Raw genomic sequence first — 18,420 nt, 5'->3', positions numbered from 1 at the left:
TCAGAAGGTTCACCAAGAATCTTGGTTTTTTTCTTGTCCCTTTCCTCCTCAACCCACCCATATTAATACTGATCCTAGAATCTAAATTAAAAAGCTTATTAATATACATACAATATTATTTATGTCTGATGTTAGGGAAGCACTCAGAAGTGTACTGAATCCATCCAAACTAGTCTATAAACACCTTTTTGTCAAAGAAGAGTTGCAGGTGGGGGGGTGAGAGATGGGTCTGCTGTCCACAAACTCTTTTAGTGGGATTTACCTGGCGGACCCCATCAGAGGAAGACCTGTGAAAGGATGCCCATCTGCACAAGAGGGCACCCCCAAAATTCGTGGGGCGAAGGGGTCAGGAGAACCCCCAGTACAGTGTATCTGAGGAGAGAGGTGATTGCTGTGTGTGGAAAAGCTGGTGGGACATAATGCAACAATGAGTTCCTTTTTTTAATGCTTAGAACTCAGAGGACTTCATAATGGAGGATTCCTTGTTTGGCTCCCTCATATCAAGGCAGCCTTTGGGTGCCACCGAGAATGGCAAGGAGGAGAAAGGCAGATCTGACTAAAGGGGGCCCAAGACACAAGTCTCCCTACACAAACACAACTGAAACACATGGGATCTACGAAACAGCACACTGCACAACTCTATATGACCCATTTTAATGTGAGAGACACCATTTGGATTTTCCACCGCAGGTGGCAAACATCTTACACTCGTCTAAGATCCAATGCATCTCATAAGTCATAACGTCCGGAATGGCACACAGAGTATCGTGGTGTCCTTGAAGTGGAAAAAGAACCAGTCCTAACTGCCTGGAAGCTATTAAAGCAGCCCCTAGGCAAGTTAAACTAAAAGTAAACAGGGTCCCTAAGCACCCTCTTCCTGCCTCGGATCTGGGGGAAAATATATAAATAAATCTAGGATGGTTTGCTGCCTTCCTGTGAGTAAGGAGTTTGGTTTATGAGTGATGTCAATGGTCTTCAGAGCTAAAATCAGCAGAGCTTGCAGTCATCCTGTGACTAGGCATGTTGGAGAATACCAATGGAAATGGCCATTTTTGTTGATTTTTCCCATGTCCAGAATAGAAATCAATCCAGTGAATTTAAGTATTCACTGTTGATGTTGCTCTCAATCCACAAACAGTACATAATTATGTTCCACCCCCACCTCCCTTTTCTATTACGTTTCTTTTGCATTGAAATGAATGGGATGGAATAATGCTACAACAACTTAATTTATGTAATTATGTAAATTATGTAATTTCACTGCAGCAGACAGCAAAATGAATAACATGGTTTTGGGTGAAGATGAATTGCAGCAGAATGGAAACAGTTCTGCATGTGAATATACTGCGGAATATAAAATAATGCCTTCTTACATCTCTACCTGTGATCTTTCTTTTAAGAAGTTAAAAGATGTAGGCGTCAAAGGCAGCTGATATCCTATGCAGGAATTTAATCTTTCCCCTCTGGCCACACAGATTAGGGAGAGAGGTGACTTTCTCTTGTACCTATCCTCCTTGCATTACATTAAGAAGTAGATGGTATTGTTAGCAATAACTTCAGCTCCAGTCTTGTCCTATTATGAGCAAAAATATCTGAAGAAAAGCCGATGATAACAGAACTACTTTTCTAGTTTTGTAGCTTAACAGGATCCTGAATTATCTCTGGTCAGATGAACAAAAGTTTTAGCAGATGATTATGAAAATGAAAGGCTTCAATTTGGTAACTAGCTAGTTACAATTTTTCATTTTCTGCACAAAGCAAGCTATTTAAAATCCTCCATTTGCAAGGACACAATGTAAAAGAGAAAAGAAAAAGAGATTTTCATTCTGCTTGAGATAATCTGTCTAATATAATTTGGGGCACAATCCACCATAAAGTTCTCTTGCGAAAGCCCCAAAGAATTCACATCAGTGGGACATCTGCAGGAGAATCTTCTGGTAGATTGTATTGTTTTATCTATTCTATAACAATGAAAATTAACATTTTCAAAGGTGCCCATCAGTGCAGGCTGCACATTCAATCAATTGGAAAACTACTGTTGACATCTTTGGGAGCAGAGTTAGCCAGTACTGACAGCTTTTGATAAGCCAACTCTTAGCGATCAAAAAGCAGCAATATCACTCTTTGAAATGCTAGGGAACAGTACAAGTTTCAGTAAAAAGTGACTTCTTTCATTATTTCCAACAGCACACCATGCAAAATGTTGGGTCATTTCGGGGTTTTCATTTCTTTGCATAATGTTTACAATCTGTGACCAACATTCTAGCTCATTCTCAGTGCACAGAATTCTAGGTGAACATGTAAGGTCTCCTGCTAGTTTAAGCAACTTTTGTTTCCGAAACTTGGCAAAGGCCTTTTCATGATCTTGAGCACTATTCAAGGGTTTGGGAAGGAGATGGCAGAACAGTTTATTATCCATTAGCTCCATCAGTTACTGTGATAGCCTTTTACAATTTTGGAGTATAGCTAATGTCAAGGAAAGTCCTTGGTGGCTAGATCCCCAAATATGTAGATGCTGTCAGAACCTTACAAGTTTGGGGATTTAAAACAAAGGGCTTAATGACCCCAAGCATATGAGAACACCATGGCAAGCTCCAATAATATATTAAAATCTGCTGAATTTAATATACTAAAATAAAATGTGACAACCTTTGTTTGCAACTAAAAAAGGCTAGAGCACTGTTAGTACTGAATTGTCTTAAATAACTAGGTTAACTTTCAATGAAACTTTGTAGGTGGAGAAAGGAATCTAATGGTCCAAAGCAGTTTTACTTATTTGGGATTCCTGAGAAACTTTAAGGGTTACCTGAAGTCTGTGAGCACTGTATTAAAATCTGTGATTTCATAAGTTCCTATGAACATTGAATATGCTGAGGAAAATGTGACAATGAAGCAGAAATTGAACAATTTGTTTTCCTATGACACTACAGTAAACATCGAAATGCTACAGATGCGAGTGATTGAGAATTTTACATCATAATCAGTGGGGAACAGAGTAGACACTGACTAAATATTTGATAAATTGATTCATTTGGCAAGTCTAATGTTCTTTTGACAGTAAGAAAGCTAACTGGCAACTACTCAGGTCAAAAATGTAAGGCACAACTATTAGCCTTCTAAAAATCTTATCAGTGAGAAACGATGCGTGAATGCTAACAGTTCTAGCAAATCTACATACATTGCAGTTTAAGTGGGGTCAAAATGAAGTTGCATTTCAAAGGTTCATCAACAAGACTACACATTACTCATGTTACTGTAAGAATTACATAAAACGGTATTTGATATTTGACATTAGCGTGGCAACTCTAAAACACATTCACTGACAATGTGAGTCACTGAAAACCTGCATGTTTTGCCAGACATTTCTTAGTTTTCTCTCCTCCAGCCTCCCACCCCCTATGATTCAGAAACCATCCATGCAGGATTTTGTCACTCTCGTTTACTGAAAGAAACCCGTTATGGCTGTAATAGGAAGTTTCCATATGCATAGAGTTTTTCTTTTCATGAAGGAAGAACTGGAAGCTCCTGTATGCACTGGGCTATGGAACATGCACCTTCATTCACACGTGTATACAGAGACATAAATATACCCTCACCTAATCACTACTCTCTTGACTCAAGCAATCTAGACCACCACCAGTGACAATTGAAAGGACAAACACAGACATCGGGAGAGGGAAAGAGGGAACAGCACAAACACAGGGGAAATAGGTCCTTCTAACTAAGCAGATAGGTCCTGGAAAAAGGACACTGCCATGGGCTTCCACGCTAAATTGTTACTTGTATAGTGCCTTAAAGCGTACTACCCAATTTATAATTATGTGGAATACCACTTCCAAATGGTTTAACAAAACGTTCCATTCATTTGAAAGGCACCTTTGGACACTGATGTTACGCACCAAAGGTTTGCTTTTAAGAGAAGACTTTTCGGAAGACAACTTTTAAAAGTTGCCATTGGTGAGCATTGTGGTGCATCCCATAGCAGGCCAATTTTGAGCCACTGGATGGCAGGGACTTGTTTTGGATGCATCTTTTTAAAGGTTATGATTAAGTTTCGGAAATTGTGTGTGGCCCTTGATTCCTTTGCTTAGGCCTGGAAAGAGATTTCCAGATTTACACTGTTAAATTACTTTCTTTATATTACTATTTTTCAGCTACTGATATCATTTTTGTTTTAAAAAAGAAAACTTGAGAATTTGTTCAAGGAGCACATCTAATAATGATCCAAGTCCTAAACGTCACTTTAAAACACTACCTCTGAAGGTTAAATTGGCATGAACCCCATTAGGGCAGATCAACTGTAACACAGAAATATTAAAACAGTGGAAATTCTATGCCAATAAAAATCTACCTCGAGCTTTTTCCTTTTGAGAAAACCGAAGATGCAAAAATTATGACAGTGAGTAACACCTTTTAAAAGTTGTAAACTTCACATTGTATTTCAGCACTTCAAAAAAGATTAAAAACACACAGTACCATTTTTTCAGGATTTGGAAGACAGAGCCACAGTGCCTACTTGGTAAAGGACCCAATTTTGGGGTAAATTCAGACAAACCATTAACAGTTAATTCATATGGTGATAAATACATCAAGAGACCTTTCCTCTCACTGATGGCTATTGCTTGGCTAGGTGAAAACTGTTCTCACCAAGGAAGACAAACACGTGGGAGAGGCTCCCATTTGAACCAGGCTCTCGCGTGGTAACTACATTGCTACATAACACACGGTCACATGAGTGACCACTGTTGGTCGTATGAGTTCCTGTGGTTTGGAAACGACCCATATTTCCCTTTGTTCATGCGCTTCACTGCTGTGAAATCATGGCATCTCTTTTCCAACAATTTGCATTTCATCCTGTACAATATGTAAGCGAGTCCCTAAAACTTTAAGGCAACTGGATCATGGATTGACAGGACTTAATGAGTTCCAGACGAACAATGCTGCATTTGTTGACTTTGTGCTCGGCAAGATAAAAGTCAATGCCTACCTGGGAAGATATGTTCCTTTCTGGAAAGGGAAAGGGGGAAATGGTAAAAACTAGCAGGTGCCAAATACCAGCTGAAGCTTAAATATGGAATCAAACTATTAGCTTGACTTGAGAATGCAGTAGCTGAACGAGAAGCTGCCCTATACTGAGTCAAACTATGGGTCCATCTAGCTCAGTGTTGTCTACACCAAGATGGGGGCCCCTAAATACTTCCAAGGACCACCACATTCCCTTGTGGGTAATCTATAGGGGAGGGTGCATTTTGGCAGTAGGCAAAGCACCCTTCTCTTCTTTCCGGGCTCACTCACCCACATGAAATGTGCCCAAACGTCACAGGCTCCCCACCTGTGGTCCAGACTGATGGAAAACAGCTTCCTGGGGTTTCAGACATTTCTTAGACCTACCTGGAGATGTCAGGGGCTGAACATGGGCCGCCCGGGATGCAGAGAATATTCTCCGGCACCGAGCTATGGCCCCACCCACCCCAATCCAGGCCCATGCTGTGAAATTATGCAGCAAAGAAATGTGTTCCGAAGATATGTTCAAAGCAAGAGGGAGAAAATGGGCATTTAAGGCAAACCACAATGAAGGTTAGCAAAACGGAAGGTTTGTCGCTTCCTCTGTGATGTTTTGGTTTGCTATGTGATATGGAATCCTGAGTTGTCTTCCTTAAGTCTTTTGTCAGGAGCGTTATTTCTCCCCTCAAAAATAAAAAATAAAAAATTACGCTTTATTCCCGCCGCTACTGGAAAATCTGTCCCCTGAAATGTTTAAACCATGGTTGAATGCAGAAGTCATTTTACACAAAGACACCACTTCGTGAAGAAGACCACCCTCTTCCAGGATTTCGTTTCCTGTTCTGGCTTCTCTCTCCCAAGGAACCTGAGAGGATGGATTTTGGCTCAAGTTTGGTGGTATCTCATCTGCTGAGGTACTGCTTAGTATTTCGCTCCACTTTGTCTTTTTTACTTGAAAGACTCCTGGAGAACACAACTGCATAGTTTCTTGAGATGGGTTTGGAGATTCTGCGTGAGTTTTGAAGAAGTTCACATCATCGGCACTAGGGATATGGGTGGGACTTCCTGTTTTTGGCACAAAGAGATTTTCTCTGTATCCAGTCGAAGGAACGCGTTTCCTTGGAGACGGGGGGAGTTGCTTCCCAGTGAGGATGCTGTCATCTTGCCCAAGATTCCAGTCAGCTGGGTCAGACGTTCGACCACTGCAAAGCAGAGCCAGATTGCTCTCACTTGGCGTGTTGGATTTATTCTGAAATAAGAAGAACAGGCAACACATGAGGATTCTTGGCACTGGGGTCTCCAAAAAAACAGCCACTTTTTTTTACAGAAAGGTGGGGTGTAAATATTAAACAAAAATGACTGAACTACTTGTTCTTCATTGTATTGATGATGTGCCAAACTGAACAACTATTTTTTGCTAACAACCTCTTAATAGGATTCAAATTTTAATTCCTCTTCTCCTTCCAACATTAAGCAGCTAAACTGAAACCAAGATAATTCCATTTCAAGGTAAAAAGAAGTGTTTCTCAATGTGTTGTGCAGCCAAAGCACATTTTCTCTGCTTTAGATTTCAGGGGTACACATCACTTTTACACCACAGTCAGACATTGAGGAGCAATACCTGGTTATCACAGAAGAAAGAGGATGTATGAGAGACCCTAAAACACCCTGTCACCCTGGCAGCACCTATCACCAACAGACGATTATGTGGATGCAAAGAAGTTTTAACACTGGAAACGCAAGGGGTGGGATAACTAACCGTTGCCTTGTAATCAATATCATCCATTGATCGAAAGAAGTCCAGGCTTTTTGCTCCTGAGAGTTTCCCTTGATCCGAACTGTGTGTACTCAGACTATCCAAAATCTCTCCTAGCAAGTCCATTTCTCCAGGAGGAACAGATGTTTTGGCCACTTCCCCAGAGTCATCACTGTCATACAAACAACAAGATGTTTCCTCACTATCTTCAGATGACAATCTAAAGGAAAACAGAAAACCACTTCATAGCTATGACAGCAACAATGAATCTGAAAATGAATGAGCTTTTTACAGGAGAATTATTATAAAGATAAATTTCAATAAAATAAGTGACTTCTGAACCCTTTGTATTCATCATAAGAAACCAAAAAGGATTCAGCACAGGATTATTTTAAACCATTTTATCTTGCAGCATATTCAGATATAATAAATAACTTTTTAGTGTCTATTTTAAATTTAATGTGTGTGCGTATGAATGGCTCTCCATGTCCTTTGCTTCAAATGGCAGGCTAGGAAATGGTTTCTTGCTGCAGGCAAAAATAAAAAAATGTACACCTATAACGCATTGTGACAATGCCTTGATGCATATACTTTTTGTGTGTGAAAATCTAACTTTGCAAAAGGATAGACTCAGGCTCACCTCTTTCAAAACTTTATATTTGCGAAAAATGTTTTGGGAGAGTCTCGACGCCTTGTGATCATACTTGTTTTGATATAATTAATTGTTCAGAAGCCTACCTTGATTTCAACATGTTTTTTCTTTATGACAGACATTCTTCTAGAGCAAATCCCTAATGTATTTCATAGATCAAGGGATCATGGTTACAACTGCAATTAGGTCTTACAGCAGCCTTTCCTAAACTTCTGATAGGTTGACTCTGAGTCTTGGAAGAGCTGCTCCCTGCCTTTCAGCCTTTTTCCAAGTGGCCTGGGAGAGCACAACCCAGACTGACTCCAACAACAAAAGCTGAGTGCTGAACACACTATTAGGCTGGGTGTTGTTTCTGGGTTGTTGGTTTGTTTTTTTGTATCTTTATTTTAGATTTTGTTGTGATTTATGTGGGAATTGCTCAGTTTGGTTTTGTATTTTTTTCATGTTTTATTTATAGTATGCTTTCGTTATGTTGTGGTAATGTATATGTTTCATGTTGAACATGGTTTGAATAGTAGAAAGGCTGCACACAAATAAAATTACGTATGCATGTACAGCTGGGGCACACTTCTTTGTAATTTTTGTATGTTGCACTATTATAGATGAAAAGACCAGTTTTTAGTACAGTAAGTAAGAAGTACTGACTCTCAGAAGAGTCTGTATAGTATAAGTTGCTTTACGAGTTGCCCATCTGTCCGTGAAATTTTGAAGAGGAATGCAAGCAGTGACTCATGCAGAGACACAATGGACAGTCTCCTCTAAGGGTGCACAACTCTGCTACATTTCTGCATCAGGAACAACTGGCAGTGCAATTTCAGACACATCTACTCAGAAACAAGCTCCAATGAATTCATTGAACTTATTCCTAGTGTGTATAGGATTCTACCCTGAATAATCTAATTACAGTGGTACCTTGGGTTACATAGGCTTCAGGTTACAGACTCCGCTAACCCAGAAATAGTACCTCAGGTTAAGAACTTTGCTTCAGGATAAGAACAAAAATTGTGCGTCGGCAGTGCAGCGGAAGTGGGAGGCCCCATTAGCTAAAGTGGTGCTTCAGGTTAAGAACAGTTTCAGGTTAAGAACTGACCTCCGGAACGAACTAAGTATGTAACCAGAGGTACCACTGTATGCTCGAATGCAGAGGCTGCTTTGAATGAAACCAGCAGAGAGTATGAAACTGTGCGAAGGTGCATTAGAAAGCCTCTCTTCTGGGAAGGGGCTCAAAGGCACCAATCAATCCGTTTTTGTAGCACATGACCAGTTCAGTCATGATGGACTAGGGTGGCTTAGAGAACAAGTTTGGAATTCCTACTTGAGGGGTTCCCTGTAATCCCCTTTCCAGTGGTGGCTGATGCCCATTGGACATTGGAAAGGGTACGGTGGGAGGCAGGGAGTCCAAGAGGAAGTGAAGCCACAGTCAGTGACATCCCATGGCTGGTGGCAAGTAAGAAGGCAGGCAGGTGGGGACTGGCCGAGGCTGGTGGAGATATGTCCTGCTTGCCTGAATGGACCTCCCTCTAACCTTCGGTTCTGCTCTTCTCTAGATCAAGATACTGCTTCTTCTCTCCTACACATGCTTTTGAATGCCGCTCAATAATATCTTAATATCCTTAAGTGCAGTTCCCTGACCCATTTCTCCCCACACCACCAGGGTTATGTTCAGAGTTTAGCAGCAGCTCAGAACTCTCTCCACACAGCAAAATGGAACATTTATCCTGCATCTAAAACTGCTCTGATGAAGGACTGAATGCAAGCTGGGCTTCTTAACAACTCATCTTACTTGCTTCCTCCATCCATGTCATCGTCCGCATCATCGTCCACGGCAGGATCATGGTTATATGTATTGGCATGGAGATGCCCAAACCGTGTCTGCAAAGGCAAAAGTTATACACTTCAGGGCTTCTTGCTGATTTTCACATAGGTTGCCAAGGGACAGAAGTATTCATAATACTGCCCAGTAATTTCAATTGAAGTGTCCACAGAATCAGTTATAGTCATATGTGAAGTATTCAAATGGATTCATCGCTTAGCCAAAGCAGTTCAGATGAAAAATTAAGGGTGAATTGACAGTCAATGGACAGAGCAAAGTTTGTTTCAGACCGGGGTTGAAATCACAAATGAAGCACAGACTATTTTGTTCATATATATATATAGTTCATATATATAGTTACCAGTAAACACACACTCTCTCTCAATTCAAAATGACATATTAAAACTGAAGGAGAAATGAAATCAAAGCTAAAAACAGATAAAAATACACTAGGTAAAAGGTAAAGGTACCCCTGCCCGTACGGGCCAGTCTTGCCAGACTCTGGGGTTGTGCGCCCATCTCACTTAAGAGGCCAGGGGCCAGCACTGTCCGAAGACACTTCCGGGTCACGTGGCCAGTGTGACATCGCTGCTCTGGCGAGCCAGAGCCGCACACGGAAACGCCGTTTACCTTCCCGCTGGTAAGCGGTCCCTATTTATCTACTTGCACCCGGAGGTGCTTTCGAACTGCTAGGTTGGCAGGCGCTGGGACCGAGCAGCGGGAGCGCACCCCGCCGCAGGGATTCGAACCGCCGACCTTTCGATCGGCAAGTCCTAGGCGCTGAGGCTTTAACCCACAGCGCCACCTGCGTCCCATAAAAATACACTAGCTATCCTCTAAAGTGCAGCAGAAATTTCTAGACTAGCACTGAAGACATGTACAAAATAAAAATTAATATATTACTATTGAAGAAGTTACCATTGGGAATATGAAGACATAGCTAACAGTACATTTAAGCTTATGGATATGGCAGCCATCATCATCATTATTATTATAATTTATTATTATTCCTCACTTAACAAATGTAAAAGGTAAGTGGACCTCTTTAGGAAGTGTGCTACCATGGAGAAGCATTAGCAGGTTGAATAAAAAAATAAGGGGGTAGCCTTATTTCAGAATGGCAGGCTACAAGAGGAACATGACTCAAATGTAATGTCACAAGGCACTTGGACATTTGAGTGCCAATAAACGTATATCTACTCTCATACACAAGCGAAGTCTCTGCTGGGGTCTTAGCCAGCTCTACAGATTCCAATATTTATTAAAGAATTTCTATCTTGCATCTTTATTTAAAAAAAAAAATCCTACAGATGGGATGCAGCAAGAATTTGTGTTATTTCGTTCTGTTCATTCTTGACCCAAACTCCTGAGCTTACCTAATATAAAGATAAGATGGGAGTATTCTTCTTTTAAAGAAAACACGGATAGGTTTTGTATTTTGTTTTTTTACAGCAGAATAAAACCTCATGGGATTACTGTGAAGGTCCACAGAATAGCTTCTGAAAACAATGAATATTCAGTTTGTAAATATGGCAGGGTTAAAAGAAAAGGAAAAGGAAAGGAAAGGATGCCTTTGGGGAATGAAAAATGAATTCTCCAATTAAAATTGGCAAAATTCCACTGGTACTGTTACGCTCATCTTCATTTCCTCAAAAAGGTCCACAGAAAACTGTGGTTCTGCCAACATTTTGTATTAAGATGGGGCAGATCATATTCCAATGGGAAAATAAAAATTAATAGGTACTTTCCCAATTCTAATTGTAGAAGGGTGGGGCCACCTTTCTGTTTTCCCTTATACCTAGACATATGCTATAAAGATGCTGACATTTAGTTGTGTGTGTTTTTATTTAAATAGATAGCTATATACAGAACAATCCTTGCATAAAATTAGTGGAGAAATGTCACTGTCTCCAAACCTTTTAAAGGTTTAATATTATCACCTGTCACTTAAAAGCTCTTTTAATGAGAAAACTTGTTTTACAATCTTTATCCTGCTAATTTTTGAAACAGTCCTATGAGAAAGGTCACCACTGTTCCCCCTTTAAATACAGAAAACGGGAGGTGGCAGTGCCTTCTCCACGACCACCCAGGGCTTATCATTTATTATTTTCTTTCTATACCATTTTTTTAAATAAAACATTTAAATATAATAAACATAGTGAGGCAGTTTACATAAAAACACAATATTGAATAACATTTCCTAAAAACTAGAGATAAAACAGCAACAGTAAGTCACAAGTAAAACAGAGCAGTATATAAAATAATAAAATAAAAATTCAGAGAATGCTTGGGTAAACATATGCATTTTAAAGAGGCATTTAAAGCTAATAGTGTCTCAGCCTTGTGAATTACCTGAGGAAAGCCAATGCAGAGGGTGCTATCACCCAGAAGGCCTGCTTCCACCTTGTCACAAAGTGACCATCTGCTAGTCGTGGAAGATCTTAAAGATCAACCTCATCAGTACCAGGGGAGCTGGCATGCTACATAACCTGGGCCCATGTTCTCCAGGGCTTTGAATGTCAACAACAAAACCATGAACTTGGCTCATTAGGTAGTAGGCAGCCAGCTGCAGCTTCCAAAAAAGGGTCAAGAGAGCCCTACAAACAGCAAATTACACAGTAGTCCAATCATGAAATATACGGACTATTGCGATAAGGCTCCCCTTGTCTGGAAATGGTAAAGGTAAAGGAACCCTGGATGGTTAGGTCCAGTCGAAGGCAACTATGGGGTTGTGGCGCTCATCTCACTTTCAGGCTGAAGGAGCTGGCGTTTGTCCACAGACAGCTTTCTGGGTCATGTGGCCAGCATGACTTAACCACTTCTGGCACAATGGGACACCGTGACAGAAACCAGAATGCATGGAAACGCCGTTTACCTTCCTGCCACAGAGGTACCTATTTATCTACTTGCACTTGCGTGCTTTCAAACTGCTAGGTTGGCAGGAGCAGGGACCGAGCAATGGGAGCTCACTCCATTGCGGGGATTCAAACCGCCAACCTTCTGATTGGCAGGCCCAAGAGGCTCAGTGATTTAGACCACAGCGCCACCCGCATCCCTACAGTAATAGCTGGTGCACCAACTAAGTTTGGTAAAGGATGCTCTGAGTCATACAGCTAGGGATTGGGAGTGAAACTGATAAGAGGCTTTTTACATTTCACTATGAGACTAGTTCTTTTATGTGCTAGTCCAGCTCTCATTTGCAGACTTGAGCACTTGTTTACTGGCATTTTCCTGAGTTTCCAGTAGTCTTTCAAGATTGAGCTAAAAGTTAGGAGAAACCTTTCTGTTCTCTTCCAAAGCACTCCTAGCCCCTGTGACTACAGGCTGAGCACGGTCAGTGTTGTGACCGGACTGTTAGCAGTCGCATAAGCTGGGGAGGGAAAACCTTTGGCTCAGCTGGTCAAGGATTTCCTTTGAGGTCAGTCCAGCAAGCTCAGGGGTATCACAGTTCTTTCGCTTTCAAGGTTTGGGAACCTCCTTGAGCTGTGCCTTGTTAGGGGTAGGTGAGTAACTACACAGTTCCCTGGACCCTTAAAATCCCCCTTTAGGCTTTTTAATTAATTTATTTTTTGCACACTTTCTTCTACAGTCCAGAATTCAGGTGAAAAATAGGCAAACTTTCAAGGGGGCACTCAAAGGCACACAGAAAACCTGAGGTGCTTTTTAACAATAATAAAAGCAAAATGAAACCAAGTAAACTCTGTTGGATCTGCTCTGTTTTCAGTGCCCTGAGTTCACGGGTTGAAGTGTGTAGATGGGGAGGAAAGAAAATTTCTGTCACTCATCGTCCTTGAAGTAACGGACAGTACTCAATAGGTATCTGTGGCAAATAACTTGCAAAACAACCTGCTTATAAAATGGCAAGAAACACCAGTGTAAAGAAAAGGGGGCAGGGGGAGAGAGGAAAGAAACCCTTAATAAATCCCAAAAGGAGAGCAGTAAATCCTTTTCAAAGCTCTACTAGATGAAGCAGCATAGAATGCACACCTGCAAAAACTGTCAAAGTCATTTAGGATAACTTTCCTTTACTGATGTCCCCCTGCTGTTCACAGTTACTTAAGATTTTAATTTCTGTCTTTTCTGCATTTTCAACTGTGCACAATTTTCTCTGGCTTTTTTTGGTGGGGAATGGGGGTGGGGTTGAGAGTGGGGAACTTCTTTTCTGATCAGTATTCTAATAACCACCAGACCTCTTCGATTTGCTAGAACAGAAGGGGGGGAACAGAACTGGTTTCAAGTTCTAGGAAAGTTTATAAAGGTTTAATTTGGAGAGCACTTGCACAAAGTTAGAAACCAACTTACATTTTTTGTGTGATTTCTGTTTATAGAAATACCTTTCTTCCCCTTTGTAAAACGAATGCTGTGTCAGTGCAATTTCTTATCTTTGTGCTGAAAAACAGCCATGTTCTGGCTTGTTCCATTTAACCAGGATGATGTTTTTGTCCATCCTTATGAAACGCCTTTATTATTAAAACTTTAGGACTATTTTTATATTACACTAGAACAGCAAAGGCAAGCAGATAGGTATCCTATATGGCTGTCCTACGATTATGGCTGCTGCCAGAAGGCAGCAGAAGTCTGAGAAAAACTGTAAAAAAAACCCTAAACTAAACTAAACTGGGGTTAAATTTTAATTTAACTAAGGATTTTCTTGTGAGTTTTATTTTCAACTGTTGTTACCCTTGAAGAGAGAGAGGATATGAACTGCCCACAGTAATAAAAAAAATGTGTGTTGTGCAAAGGTGTCTTTTCCCATACTGTGGAGACCCAGAGCGAATCGCAAATTCTTGTGGTGTGTTTCAAAATAGTGGGCACACTGCCAAAAAAGAGGGCCAAGACCATGAACGTCATGATACAAGAAACACCCACGGATGCATTTGGTATTCAAGCATGAATCTATTACTGTAATATAACAAGGGAAGGAAAAGGGCTGCAGAATCCACTAGGTGTTGCTGGTGATATCTGTATAATAAAACAGTGTGTTTACTAATATCTTACTGGTACCTTCACACTGAACAACTAGCAATTTTCCTTTGGAGCTGTATGGAAAAGTGTCCTGGAAGGGAACTAAATTTGAAGAAAAGAAAAAATAGGCCAAAATGAAGAGATATACTTCACAAGTTCATTTGTGAGATTTTACAAAAATTAAAACTAGTAGCAGAATGGCAGAAACACAGTCATGATAAATAGCCATGTTGTATGCCAACATACAGAAAAATCATGGATGCAAACTATCTCTGAACATTGTCAATTAATAATAATCAAGAGATGCAGAACAGATGAAATGCCACCTTTTATTGGACCTGTTAAGTATTATTATTATTATTATTATTATTATTATTATTATTATTATTATTATTATTATTTCAATAATGAATTTTATGGAACTGATTCTATGTGATTCAGTATATTTTAAAATGCTTAGCATCTCCATTTCCATACTCATAGGCAACTGTTGCGATATAGCGATATTCAAGATCTCAAACTTGCCAAAACCAAAACCAAACAAACAAAATTCCTTCCAGTATCACCTTAGAGACCAACTAAGTTTGTTATTGGTATGAGCTTTCATGTGCATGCACAATTCTTCAGATATGCACACGAAAGCTCATACCAATAACAAACTTAGTTGGTCTCTAAGGTGCTACTGGAAGGAATTTTTTATTACTATTATTTTGTTTCGACTACGGCAGACCAACACAGCTACCTACCTGTAACTTGGCAAAACCATTTTGCCCACAAAGCTTTGTTTCAAATAACTAAATCTGATACCAGATTCTTTAACCAAATTCAACCACTTGGTAGTATATTCAAAATGCACAAAAGATAATACTTCTTCACCGATGCATAATTTATTTAGGGACTTTCACGCTAAATGTGTAGTGAAAGCTACTAACTTAAATGACCCGAATAGGGAATTCGATCAACTAGATGAAACTCCAAGTTCAGAGGCGCATTAGCTCTGAATGCCAGTTATTTGAGGTCAAGCTACAGGACAAAGTCTGTTGCCTTCTGCCTCTGCTTGCGTGTTTCCCAGATCATCTGGCTGGCAACAGTTAGAAACAGGATCCTGGAGAAAATTGACTTTGGTTGAATTTAGCCAGGCTAAACTAACTTTCAGGAATTTGTGTTCACCATAAAACACCACGAATCTGACCGAACCCTTACATTTCATGTTTATAGCTCCCCTTAAGCTAGTCTGAGGAGAAAAGGCTGATCAAAACAGAGAAAGCTGTGTTGGTTCAGGCACTATTTGTTTTTAGTGGGAAGAACACATTGCATGTTAAGCCTGTTAAACGTGGAAAAGTGAATTAAGGGGGTGGGACATGCAAAAGTGCTCAGGAAATGCGCCATTGCCAATTATTGTTCCATTTGGGTTTTCACAGCACACTCAGAAGATCAGGGGCCAAAAGCCCACACTTGTTGGGCAAGCCCAAGAGAACATTGTGTTTGTGTGCCTCAGACAGCTATGATAAACAGGGGGCAATGGCTTTATGCAGAAGTCACAGTGAAGGCAGGTCTAGACTGGTATAAGCATCAAAAGATCATATCAGATGAAACACTGAAGGAACTATTGTATTTTTAAAAAAATCTATGACAAGAATAAATATTTTGTTTCTTAAAGCTGATCAGCTGTAAAGAATTACGGCTCAGCATGCAGCATTCACTGTCTGCATACAGTGAAAGCATTCGCACCACCAGAGGGCAGTCTTGTAATCTACAATGTAAATTTTTAGCCGTATAGGTTTTTCATTTTTAATTAAAAGATATGCTGAGTGTTTTGCAATACAGAGGGATCTTAATTGACATGCAAAAGACAAAAGATCCTCTTTTAAAACAAAAACTGCCATTACCAAGTGAATTTATAGATTATGATTTCTCTTGTCCAAAATATTTTCCTAATTGACTGAATTAACCATTTTTCCATTGGAAACCTTCTCTTTAAAACGAAGCATGCTACCAAACCACACATTCAATACTGCTCACTGTTACTGTATATGACATCTGTCACATATAATATTTTATTCACATTACTTAAATTGCCAGATAGGGCTTAGCGCTGCCCCAGAATTGTGCGGAATTTCCAGCAGAGAACTACACAGTGGAAGGACTGGAGTTATGTGGGCATAAACCACAATACGATTCTCCAAAGCTTTCGGGTGATCTAATTCCGAATGAAAACATACAGGTATTCCTCTTCCAGTTTCTGAAATTATGATGTGCAAGCGGGACTTTGAATTTGTTGCATGCAATCTTCAGATCACAGTATGAGGTTTTTGTCCTGCCAGGATTGAGTTTTATTTGCTCACTGTATCCATCCCTACCTACTCCTTACTGACAGGACGGGAGGGCAGCGAACTATTGAGTATGCCATTTCTCTGCTGGTCGGGCAGGCGGGAGGGGGGTGGAGAGCGGAAGGGAGGTTCCTGATGTATAAGGAACATGCTCCTTTCTGAAAAGGATCCAACATGCCAGTCTGCAAGAGATTTGCCATGTATAAAACAGAATCTACAAATGAACACACACCGCAACATGGATGGCATGCATTCGTTAAGGAAGCTGCATCGTTTAATATGGCCTTTGGTTTTTCTTATTCAAGGATAAAACTTCAAAATATCAATTGCGCCGCTAAGATTTTTTTCCCCCTTTCACGAAGCAACATACAACAAATTTTGAGGTGCTTTTCTGAGGGCTTCGTTAATTCTAATTGAGATTATATTACTGATGGTATTTCACATGCTGTAATCTACACCCAAAACCATTGGGACAGGATGCAACAGAAAGTCCAGCTAACAAAATCCAAACATTTTGTTGCTGGAGCCTTGTTAAAACAAAGTTTCAACAATAAAGCACACAGTATTTTAAATACAGTATCTTTAGGAGAAGTAATTCATTTGCTCTTTTAAAACATGCATATTGATACGAGGTGCGCTGGGCTTGCTGGGATTACAGGAAAATCCACACTTTGTACCCAAATGTCATTTTTTTTTACTGCAGCTACAAGTTACCGCATGCCTCAAGGTACAACTCTGATATATATTTCATTGGAGACAAGGATGCACTGCTAACTTATTAATTATAAAATGTTCTCGTGGCTCTGCTACACAGGGCTCTGCCAAAAGTGCAACAATATTTTATAAGCCAGTAACTATTTAAAGCTCTCAAATGTTTCATTTTAAATGGACCAAGGCCTATCCCATCAGCTGAGAAGATGCTTGTGTGAAAAGGAATACTAGGGAAATCAAATTCACGATGGCAAAGAAAACTGCCAGTATATTTGCCTTTGTTCTGTCTGAAATCCTTATTTTTAAGCAATGCTGCGGAAACAGGATTTTTTTTTTTTTTACCATTCAGCTGAAAAGTGACATATATGGACACCAAACAAACAATGCCCCCCCCCCAAAAAAAACCCCCAACCACCAGAATCTGTAGAAGTAAGAGCTCAATAGTTTATGATGCCTGTTTTTGAAGGAAGGAAAGAAGTAAGGAGAAAGACATGTAGCTGCGATCAAATTGTGAATGCTGAAAAATATCATAATCTGCTTTCACTTTCCTTTTTAGGATCTATTCCGATATTCATCAGAAAAGCTATGTTCAATTTAATTTACGCAGGAGACGGGAATTATCAGTTAGGCGTGAAGGCACGAAAGAGTTAACAGTAAAATACATGCCAAAGTTTTAATAAGGCTTTACAATAAAAAGCTTCAGTCCTCCACTTTCACTAGATTTTGTTGTGGTGGTTTTTCCCTTGCTTAGGGCAATCCATCTGTTAATTTTGACTTGCAGTGCAGTTAAGCGCTCTCTTCTTCCACCCACCCCCTTCCTCTGCACACCCACAACCAAACAGCCCAGAATAGCTATGAGGAGGCTGACACACACGCCTTACAGAAATAGAACAATTCTTTTCGGAACATCTTAGGCAAAGATCAATTGTGCATTTCTTATTTGTGTTTCGTTTCGGGGTCTCCCCCTCCACCACTTGCAGGATGAATACACAAACGGTGGAGGCCCTACTAACGATAAAATAGTTTGCGGTGAAAATTATTTACTTCTCCGTCTCGTTTCCTTTTGGTGCATTTTAATTCACTGATTTCCTAAAGTGCCTTCCCGATTGGACAACGCGAAAAAGAAGAAGTCTATGCTGGCTGTGATAGAGATTAGTAAATATTCATTGTTAACAACTGATCTGCACTG

At 40.1% G+C, this 18,420-nt stretch overlaps 1 protein-coding gene across 2 annotated transcripts in view; it reads right to left on the bottom strand.

Moving 5' to 3' along the window:
- Nucleotides 1-3,013: 3,013 nt before the first annotated feature.
- DENND1B (DENN domain containing 1B) overlaps nt 3,014-18,420 on the bottom strand; it is a 168,878-nt gene continuing 153,471 nt past the window's right edge. The window contains exons 20-22 of one of the 2 annotated variants that reach the window (XM_081914845.1): nt 9,196-9,284; nt 6,764-6,980; nt 3,014-6,253 (exon numbers count right to left, since the gene is read on the bottom strand). In XM_081914845.1, coding sequence (XP_081770971.1) covers nt 5,711-6,253; nt 6,764-6,980; nt 9,196-9,284 — 849 coding nt within the window. In that variant the 3' untranslated portion in view covers nt 3,014-5,710. The remainder of the gene's footprint in view (nt 6,254-6,763; nt 6,981-9,195; nt 9,285-18,420) is intronic. The other variant, XM_081914846.1, reaches the window with a different exon arrangement.

This window comes from Podarcis melisellensis, assembly GCF_964234715.1.
Source record: "Podarcis melisellensis genome assembly, chromosome: 6".
NCBI lineage: Eukaryota > Metazoa > Chordata > Lepidosauria > Squamata > Lacertidae > Podarcis > Podarcis melisellensis.
Note: the sequence above shows the minus strand (reverse complement) of the source record. Positions and strands in the feature narration are given on the sequence as shown.